Here is a 10,506-nt window from a genome sequence, read left to right as displayed (position 1 = left end):
GTCAAATTTATTTTTGTTTATTGTTTTCTTGTTTAGGAAATGATTTAAACTTGGATACAAGTGTGCAAAGGTAGTGAGGGACTCTAAATCCATTACTGTACTTAGAAAACAACAATTACATATTTGTGCAGTATAACTAATGAAATATTCTATTTTAAAATATTACAGATACTTCATTTATATTGAAAACTATAAATGGCAACTAATCAGTGATGTTTTATTGTTCTAAAGGCAGTTCCAGCAGCAGTTTTACTGTACAGTTTGGCCCATAAGTTTTTGGATAGTGATAGATTTTAACTCAAGAGGTGATTGAAGTGCAGACTTTCAGCTTTAATTCAAGGGCTTTAACAAAAGTGTTTAAGGATTACAGCAATTGTTTTTCGTATAGCTGCTCATTTTCAGAGGCTTAAAAGAAAATGGATCAACTAGAGTAAGTCACAATATTAGGACTGAAGTCATGGACATCACCAAATGCTGTTTTTCCTCCCTTGAAATGCTCTGCCTATATATATTTTTTGAAACAGTCAGTGTAATACTTTTTGTGTGTTGTTGCAAACCTAACTTTAGGCTATAGAAAAAAACTTCACATTATAATGTAAATAATTCCACATATTGAGTACTAAAGTAATAAGGTAGTTTGATGCTAATTGATGCTAACTGTAAGTACCCCCTTAAAGTCTGGAAACCCCCTTGCTCTCTTTTAAATGACACAATCATGCCATAAATAAAAAATAAATACATACATAAAAAGTTAAAGTACATATTTTAAAATACAAATGTGTGTTGTTTTAACTGACGTAATAGCGTGGGTAATTGTGTACTCGGTTGGTTCAGGAGCGCTTTGTTTTGATCTTGAAGACTTTTAAAACGACGATAGTGACGATTACAGTGGTTATGATGACATTTCCCCTGTCAATAGTAAGTTAGTAGTCATGGTGATTACTGAGTCATAATTTGGATGTGCAGACGCCCAGTTTAGCTGCTCCGGAGTCTCGGAACAGGAGGAGCTAATCATCGAGAAACTTCCAACCGAACCGTCCCAACAAAGATGGACAGCCGGGCTGATTTACAGACTGTCTACACCAGGTGAGTCCTCAGAGTCTCAGCGAAGAACTCGACCTATTGAACCCTTGAAGCAGTTCACTGATTTTAAATCCGAGGAATAAATGTTGGTAGTAACGTTAAGATGCTAGCCGACGCTAGCTGCGTGGCTAACGGGAGCCGGTGCGTTTCTAACTCTCATAAAGTGTTTAGCCAACTCTTATGTGGCTACTTTAAATACGTTAAATCCTTTAGGTTTTCACAGTTTGAGGCTCCAGTCTACGGCTGTGCTTGTGTGAGAAAGTCGGGCAAAGTTTATAAACTGCCAGGAGGTGATTTGTTTGGTTTTTTACAGGTCTCCTTATCTCTGCTTTCGTGGCCGTGTGGACGCAGGTAGGCACAAAGCGACGGGGGGTGGGGGGTTGGTTATTCAACAGGCAACTAGTGAGAGATGCCTCACTTTATCTGGGACTTCAGCGTTTTTATTTTGTACTTATTTACACGTTTAAACAGTGTCCCACGTATTTACTAGCTTAGAGAGATGTGCTGATCTGTCCCAGTTGTTAAGATGATGAGCAGAAAGGAGAGCAGCTAAACTAGTCTTTACAGTAGAGAAGTGAACGCAGAGGTTTACAAAACTGTAATATAAGACCATAAAACAAACAGGATATATTGTATTTATCCCAAAAGTTGTGAAACTCTCAGATTTGTTATAGATGTTAAATAATGAACACAACTTAAACAGAATAGATTGAATAGCTCTAATAAGTAGATTGCGATAAAGGTCATTACAAATAAAAAGGCTATATTATCTATATCTTATACAAATCATTTAAAGTTAAAATATATAATAATATAATATTAAATGGTTATTAAACACGTAGTTCGGTGAAACAGTTTAAGAAGTAGAAATCACAATTAAATACAATGCAATATATTATTGATGCCAAACCTTTAATCTGCCCAGTTTGTGATATATCAAACTTAGAAATTAAACAAAATATAGGTATTAATAATTGTGCAGCTCATTTTGCTTGTTAAGTGATATCACAACAGAGATGTGTGTCCTCAGACTGTTGTAACTTTATGGTCCATCCCGTGGTAAATGGAACTGCATTGTTTCTAATGAGCACCAGGAAGCAACTCAGGTGAAAACGGCCCTCTGCCCCTATGCTCTGACCTCAGTCAACCCTTTTCCTTTCAGGTCATACTGAGTAAAACTCAAAGTCTGTTTTATATAATTATGGTCATTTTGAGAAACAGAAAGGAGGATTACCCAGGATATCGTCACTGGTTAAGGATTTGTCAATCAGAAGACATTGTATAACAGGAATTCACAATATGACCACAAACCAGTGGGTGATGACACTTTGACTCCACCCATCTTTCGTACCATTCATGGTTCCAAGCTCAGCTTTGTTTATTCAGCCTTAAATAAAATACGGAAGAAGTTGATGATTGGTAACTAGAGAAAAAATGATATTTTCCTTCATTTGCTCAGAAAGGTTTTATCTTGACCTTGAAAACAGGGTGTACTTCTTAGGTGATAGCTTTGTTAACACAGCTGAGAAATGACCAGGGTTTATTGGACGTTGAAAAGCAGTAAAAGTCAAGAAAATAAACTTTGTCATTCGACCACTTTATAAAACATGGTTACAACGTCCTTTACAGAACACAATAAAAAACAGATCAAAGTAGAAATGGAGTTTGCCAACCTTTGTGCCTACCTTTATTTGTCTTTCTTGGTTCCCTGTTGTTCATTAGTTTTGTTAAAAATGTAACCAATATATTGTTGGAAAGCAAAGCTTGGTCCTGATTCAAAGTGCTTCAGGATGACCTAAAGGTTCATTGAGCTTACTCATCTGTAATTGCTGACCAGGGCTCCTTTGTTCTCCTCAATTCATTATTGAAACTTTCTTGGCTCTGCAGGAAGGGGGAGAAATTTGAGATAGCCGACAAGGAGAGAAAAGGAGGAGACTCTGCGAGATCAGATATTCATGTTGAACGAGGGCTGGCGGAAGGGGGGCAGGGAGTTTATTATGGGATGCGTGCAAAGGAGAAGAAACATGACAGTCGTGGCGTGTTCAGGAGTGAAGAGGCGAGGCAAGGGTGAATAATTGAACTCTTCATACAGCGTACAGTGAGGCTGTGTCTGGCTCTCCAGGGATGTGAATTACGGGCCGTATATTCAGTAGCAACAATGAAGGGTTTGTTTCATAGCCAAGTGCTTGCTAATTTGACATGTGTGTATTTGTGTATGTGGTTTGGAGAGCATGTTAATCGGGAAGTCTGAACTTGTCTAGAGAACTGTTCAAGAGGCAGTTCTCTGGAAAAACTGTGGTGGGAGATTATGTGAAGTATTGCAATAACACGAAACAGGATGTTGCCAAGTCTTTTCTGGTTTGCTCTTTTACACAAATTTTCAGATGCGAGTCTTTCGAAGCATAGGCTTGTTTCCTGTTTAATGTTGTTGCTCTTTAACAGAGAGAGACAGAGTTTTATTGATGCTGCTGTAATGATGCTGATATAATTTGACTATAATTTTGTTTTATTTAGTTCTGCTATTAGTGTTTAATTTATAGCTGTAGTAATGTTCACTGTTTAGGATTAAGTTCTGCGGGATTGCAAGTTGTTGTATAGCAAATAAAGTGAGGTAATCTTTTAAGATGTATGCTAAATATATTTTTTATAGTTATGATAACGGCACATTATAATACTTTATTAAGAGCTCAATCTGTTTTAGTGGTGCAGCTTTTTTTACTGTGCCGGTTTATCGAGGGTCACCTTGGCACCCTTTGCTTTTACAAAACAAACACACTTCTTGTGTTTCAGGCAACTTACTCACTATTTGTGAAACGCGCAAGTACCCATTTTTAACTGAGTAGACTGTGGTTTGTTAAAACAGTCACTACTGTTGAACTCAACGTTTATTGAGCATGCTGTTTAACTTTTGTCTTGGTGTCAAGCTTTAATACATTCATTCACTTAATGTACTACCAGCAGAAGATGACAAACTGATACAACCACACCTCTACGCATCATAAAAACATGTTTACCAGGATAATTTTGTGTCACAGAGTAACTAAAAAATTGTGTTATCAGGAACTGAGCATCCCAGCCTTGCTTGTAACTGGATGACATTGCATTTTTCTTGTAATCTGATGAGCTTTTCTCTGAAACCACAGAGGGACAGTGCTTAATTGCTTAGTGTAGTACATCCTGTACCGCCACCCAGATCCTAGCACATCTCCTGATGTGATATATGTTGCTGAATCGTATTTGCATACAAAACGTTAACTTATAGCCTGCAAGTCCCTTTATTCTGCACCCTCCTGTTCTGTCCTGTTCCTGTTCTGGTTGAGAGTAACAAAAGAAACATGAGGTTCACATTTTGGGGGGGGGGGAGTTAAATTGCACAAAGGCTTCCTGTATATAGTCTGATAAATCTGCCCTGTTGTTTTATGTTGCCTCTGTTTTATGTTACTATTAAACTGATTGTTTAAAGTCTTAAATGTCTAACCAGGGATGGCAGCTCCACATGGTTAAACATTGTTGTCACATAGCTCATATGCACCAATAATATTTACCAGTGCTTTCATTTTTAAATAAACTGATGAAATAAACGGAGCAAAGATCTGGTAACTGGCACCCCCTCCATTCAGAGGAAGTAGGATGGGTCAGCTACCTCCTCGGTTTTCTGCCTGAACAGTACAACAAAGACCTGCTGTGAATACAGAACAATAGGAACAAGAGCCCAGTTTTCCTTCTGGTCATCCTCTGCCCTTTGTTCATTCTTTCTATATATTTCAAGTTTTAGTCATTTTTCTACTCAAAATTGAAAGTTGAAAATTTGATTATCAGCTTTCATTTTTTTACAGTATCTCTTAATGCACATGAAATGTTTGACGTGATATGTGTCGATATCATGTTTATTGTTTCCATTGTTAGAAAGGGAGAGCTCATCATCATCATCAGTTTCTGTTTTGAACATCAAAACGCAGTTACACAAATATTCAGTAAAGCTTGGTTTGAGCAGTTTGATGTAGGAACCGTTTTCTTTTCCAAGCACTTTGTTCTTTGTCAGATTTTGACTTTTTATATTTCATTTTTTAATGTATCCTCCATCATGCCCCTCTGCTGATAATCCTCTTTGTGTTCATTTCCAGGCCATAATCACCCCCAGACCACAGACAGTAAGGATGAAAAGGATACTTCAATGACCTCCTTTGGCATGGCTGCGCGAGGCCTCCCTTTGGCCTTAGCATCCATGACTCAAACTGCTACCTCCGACACGCGCTTCCACCCAAAATGGCGAGCGATTGCCGTGGCGACCCTGTTCGCTTTAGTGCTCATGTTATATTTGCACCGGACCGTAGAGGACTGGGAGCGTCCAACCAAAGGTTACTACCGGAACAGGGTTCACAGCTTTCAAATGCTCGATGAGGGTGAAGATGACTTATTCAGGGACACCAATAGACAAATTGCACGAAAACTCGGCCGCCAGCAGAGGAGGGAAAAACCGTACAATCACACATATCCTTTGAGTCCACCTGAGAAGACGCTGCACGGCACCCGTTACCGCATAGGAGTGATTGCAGACTTGGACAAAGCGTCACAGAGCTCAAAGGATCAGACGTGGTTCAGCTACATGAAAAGAGGTCACCTGACTGTTTCAGCCTCCGGCGACAGACTGGAAGTGGAATGGGATGCGGAGACGGTCACCCTGGAGAGTCATCTGGCTGAGAAAGGACGAGGTACGTGAACTCAGTGAAGGAACTCAGATTTATAGTTGCATCTAAATATTGTTTTTGTGCTTACATGTGTTAACTCCTCTGCAGGTATGGAGCTATCTGAGCTGGTAGCATTCAATGGTCACCTGTATACTGTGGACGACCGTACAGGTGTGGTGTACAGGATTGAGGGCAACCAGGCAGTTCCTTGGGTTATATTACCTGATGGTGATGGCTCAGTCTCCAAAGGTGAGTCCTTTTCAAAACTCCTGAAGTCTCAACTCACAAACTCCACAGTGCTCTTCACACAGCTTCACACTGGGAGCATTTCAGAAGCAAATAGTTTATTCTCTGTTTTTTTTTTTTGTTTGTTTGTTTGTTTGTTTTATCTTTCTGCCATGTTCTGCACCTGCTCTGTGAAACTTGATCTGGCTTCTCTGAAAGATAAACCTGGTTTCTCTGAAAGATAAACCTGGTGTTGAAAAAATACACCAGGAAGTGTCCCTGCAGGGAGACTTCTGAAACGTGCCAGAATGCAGCGCTTTCAAATATAATCTATTACTGGGTTTATAGGGATCTTTGTGTCCAGAGGAGGAAAACAATCTGAACAATATGCTGGTCTTAAACAACACAATATGGTTCTTAATGAAATAAAGACAGATAACAGCAGCTGTGGATATGCTAAGGTGGACTAAAGATGGCCAATTAAGTTGGTAAATTAAAAACACAACACGGACTCCAAAACTTCAGGGATCATTTCAGGGAACAGTCACCCTGTTGAGACTATTCAAACCAGTTTATAATGCAATAGAGAGACTGCTGTAATGAGACTTGTGATGCACTCTCCATTGGATGTTAATGGTCCATTTATTTAGCAATAATTCAGCGTACCACTGCTCATGTAAATCCACTATTAGGCAATAAATTAAATATGATAAAACTAAACCACTGCATGGTAGTCCACTTGGTTAGTCAAACACCGGCGCTGTCAAAACCGTTTTTCTTTGTTCATTTGAAAATAAACAACCAAAAATGTCTCACTCGTGTGTCTTTTGTTTGCTTGTGCAGGTTTCAAGGCAGAGTGGCTTGCAGTAAAGGATGAGCACCTGTTTGTTGGAGGCCTGGGGAAGGAATGGACGACGACTTCTGGGGACGTCATCAACAACAATCCCGAGTGGGTAAAAGTTGTTGGTGTCAGTGGGGAGGTGGAGCATCAAAACTGGGTGCCGCACTACAACGCCCTACGGAGTGCAACGGGGATCAAACCACCAGGTACTGTTGGGTGTGTTTTTGGGTTTTTTTTGTTTTGTTTTGTTCTTCAGTACAGTCTGAATTAGTAATCAGGCTTTATTTCTATTTATTATTAAACTTCTTGAAGACCAACTTATAACCTATAAATTTTGTTAAATGCTTATGTTATATTTGCCTATTTAATTAAAACAAAGATCGCTGATTTACTGCTTTGAGGTTTTTTGTTTGTTTGTTTGTTTTTGTTAAATACAGATTTCATATCTTTTTTTAGGACTAGTATTTGCAGTTTTCTTCTGAAACTACAGTCAGACCAAAATCAAGCTGGCCCAGTTTTCCCTGTTAGTGTAGCGAAATGCAGACGGAGACAGGAAATGTTTTGTAATCCTCTCATGAGCCAGCATGGCTGCTATGATGACAACAGCAGTCCACAAAGTTGTACGTTACCAAAAAACCCAGCTTAATCCAACTTTTGGCTCTTTTTACCTTCTGTGCATCCAAAAACATTTGGTTTATGGGTTATTTAACAGAACAATAACACACGGGTAACAGTCAGCACTTGTTAAGTAAGAGGTCAACTACTTCTCTCTCACGAACTGGCTAAACATCAGAGAAAGTTGCACTTTTGTCCTCCCAACACTTTGTCTTCTGATGTAGTCAACTAGATATGCGAGCTAAGACTTCCTGTTCTGTGGGAATGTCATTGTTAACTGGAGGGGAAAAAAATTATACAAAGCTAAGTTGTCTTCAGACAATTGTGAGAGGGTTTCATTTCATTCCCCTTTTGCATTCCACATGGCTCTCACATGTGATTTAAAATAGAAACCAAAACCTGAATCCTTGTCGTGCCAATAATCCTGCCTCTTGCCCACAGCTACTGCTATACATTGGTTTATAGAGACTAAAGACTTTAAGCATAAATTGCGTTTGAATTCTGGTATAACTGGGCTTAATGGGAAGCTTGATAATGTATAAAAGCCAAATTCAGGCACAAAACAAAGAGCTTAAAAAATTATTGAAACCAAAATATTTGGGAAAGGACAAAACATTGTGAAATGTGGAAATTACCTCCAACTCCTTGCATTCATTTCTGTTACCTTTCCTTGCTCTCTAGGCTACCTTATCCACGAATCAGCAGCTTGGAGTGAGCGTCTCCAGCGGTGGTTCTTCCTCCCTCGCCGTGCCAGTCACGAGTGTTATGAAGAGACGGCAGATGAGCGGCGTGCCACCAACCTCCTCTTGTCCTGCCCTGCAGACATCCGCTCCGTCAGCGTGCAGCGCGTCGGACCGCTCAACCTCACACATGGCTTCTCCTCTTTTAAATTTGTCCCAGACACAGATGATCAAATCATCCTAGCCCTAAAATCAGAGGAGGATGCAGGCAAGATTGCCACCTACATCATAGCATTTACACTAGACGGCCAGGTGCTGCTGCCTGAGACAAAGATAGGAGATGTAAAATATGAAGGGCTAGAGTTTATTTGAAAGAGGCAGTGCTGAATATGCAACGTTCCTGTGCAATATGATGTGACCAGATTCAGAGATTATATAACTACGATTATTGAGAGACACAAGAAAAGTTAAAAGGGAAACCCTGAAGCATAGCTGTGTGTCGCCAACCACAGACTGGCTGACTGATGCAGCCAAAAAACAAATGTTTTAAAGGCATTACTACTAAATTTAAGCACTGCTACATTGCCGTCTAAACTTCCTGGTTTGACACTACTGAGTCTGTTAAACACCAGATAAGATGTAGATCTCTTTTCCTGCAGCCGAACTCTGCTGGTCAGACACTCAGGGAAATGAGACGAAGGAGCATTTAAAAAAAATAAAAGTTAATGTTCTTACATTACTTGAAATATTTAAGGTCACTTGTTGCTTTGGATTTTATTTATCCTTTTGGATACACTGAGGTTTTGTCATAATAGAAACGGAACAGGCCCAAACATGTTCACTTGTTTTATTTCGGCTGTTCTGTAAATGATAAGTTATGCTACGTAAGTCTAGAGGGGTGTACTATGCAGCAAAATTAGGCAGGTAGTGAGATATGTTGAGTTTGGAGTCAAAGTTTTCAGTGCCACAAAGGTGACTTCTCTTTTACTTTCGTTTGAGATCATTATGCTGAATGTAATCTGGGTTTTACAGACCAGCATGCTTTACTCACTTGTTCTCTCATGACATGAGTGACACGTTCCCGTCTGAGGGGATACATTTTTATATAGAACCTGTTCAGGTACTACTGAACAACAGTGCAGTAAAGTTACTGTGGCACAAACTGTGTCAACTTAGTGATGCAGAAAATGCATAAATAGGTGTTTTTCTTTGGTCTTACTTTGTTACTAAGTCTAGTTTACACTGTCAGTATGACATCCTGATAGAAGACCAGAGAATTGATTAGTCTGTAATTATTAAAAAGAATATTCACTTAAGAAAATCAAATATTCACTTTAATTCGGTCCAAAGACTGAGTGACCCATATCGTCTTTATTATGAGGAATTCTCAGACTCAAATGCAGTTTGAATGTTTAAATGGATCCCGTTTAAAAGCTGTAATACGCAGCTGTCATATTAGAAATAAACCCCAGCATGAAGTTTGCACTGCATGGAAAAACGGCCTAATATTTTTTATGTTCTTCATATCACTTCATGACCCATTTCTGCTGATTGGCACTCCATCTGTTTATGTTGTGCAGAAGAGAGTCAAAGGACATCAAATGCCCCCCTTTCATGGGAGAGAGCACAGAGCCTGAAGCAAAAGGCCTAGGGCTGCTTTCACACCGTTTTCAGATCTTCCAGCAGGATGTCACTCTGATTTCTTTACTTCATATCATTGTTACCGCTTTAGCTTTAGTAAACCTGTAGACTTATTGATTGTTTGGATTGAAATGTATAAGGCCTTTAATTATGTGGTCTAGTTACAAACAGGTGTACAGTTCTGTACACACACACTATAACCTCTTCTTTGATTTTCTGTTAGCCAATCAGAACACAACCAATGGATTCTTGGTTTCTTTTGGCTGGTTGGTGGTCAGGCTCTACGTCTTTTTTTTTTTTTTTTTTTTTTTTACTTTGACCATGGTGCCAGCAAGAGATCTTGCACTCCAGATGTGCTTTGCTTACTGCTGCCCGAACCATTGAAAATAAAGGTTTTCAGATCACAGGGGTACTGTCCACATGTTCTGCGTGTAAGCTTGTCTGAGCACGCACGCACACACACACACACACACACACACACACACACACACACACGTACGTTAATTGTCACTGAAGGTTTTGTCAAACCAGCTTATGCAAAGAAAGCCTGGCTAAACCAAACTTGCTTCCTATTACACCCCTCAACTTAAATGTTGCCTCACATGTGTTGAGTAATTATGATAAGCTTCTCAAGCCAGAGAACATGAGAATCACCAGCTGTTTAATGTAACCATAATTAATCATTAATATATTCCCTGTATCCCCTGAAAAGATTAAAATTTCTTCTTTAAAT

The 10,506-nt window shown here is 39.3% G+C and overlaps 1 protein-coding gene across 6 annotated transcripts; it reads left to right on the top strand.

Annotated features, from left to right (window-relative positions):
• Window positions 1-625: 625 nt before the first annotated feature.
• cant1b (calcium activated nucleotidase 1b) lies at window positions 626-10,505 on the top strand. 6 transcript variants are annotated; one of them, XM_082535206.1, is made up of 6 exons: window positions 626-659; window positions 967-1,086; window positions 5,208-5,795; window positions 5,880-6,020; window positions 6,840-7,043; window positions 8,134-10,505. In XM_082535206.1, the coding sequence occupies exons 1-6, from the start codon at window positions 641-643 to the stop codon at window positions 8,502-8,504; spliced, it is 1,443 nt and encodes a 480-aa protein (XP_082391332.1). In that variant the 5' UTR covers window positions 626-640; the 3' UTR covers window positions 8,505-10,505. The 6 variants fall into 6 exon arrangements, with proteins under 6 accessions (XP_082391332.1, XP_082391335.1, XP_082391337.1 ...); XM_082535209.1 differs by lacking the exon at window positions 626-659 and adding an exon at window positions 1,397-1,434 and having other exon boundaries at window positions 817-1,086; XM_082535207.1 differs by lacking the exons at window positions 626-659; window positions 967-1,086 and adding exons at window positions 1,400-1,434; window positions 2,971-3,150.
• Window position 10,506: the final 1 nt, after the last annotated feature.

The sequence above is a fragment of the Aulonocara stuartgranti genome (genome assembly GCF_965226115.1).
Source record: "Aulonocara stuartgranti genome assembly, chromosome: 6".
Taxonomy (NCBI): domain Eukaryota; kingdom Metazoa; phylum Chordata; class Actinopteri; order Cichliformes; family Cichlidae; genus Aulonocara; species Aulonocara stuartgranti.
This window is presented reverse-complemented; position numbering and strand designations above follow the sequence as displayed.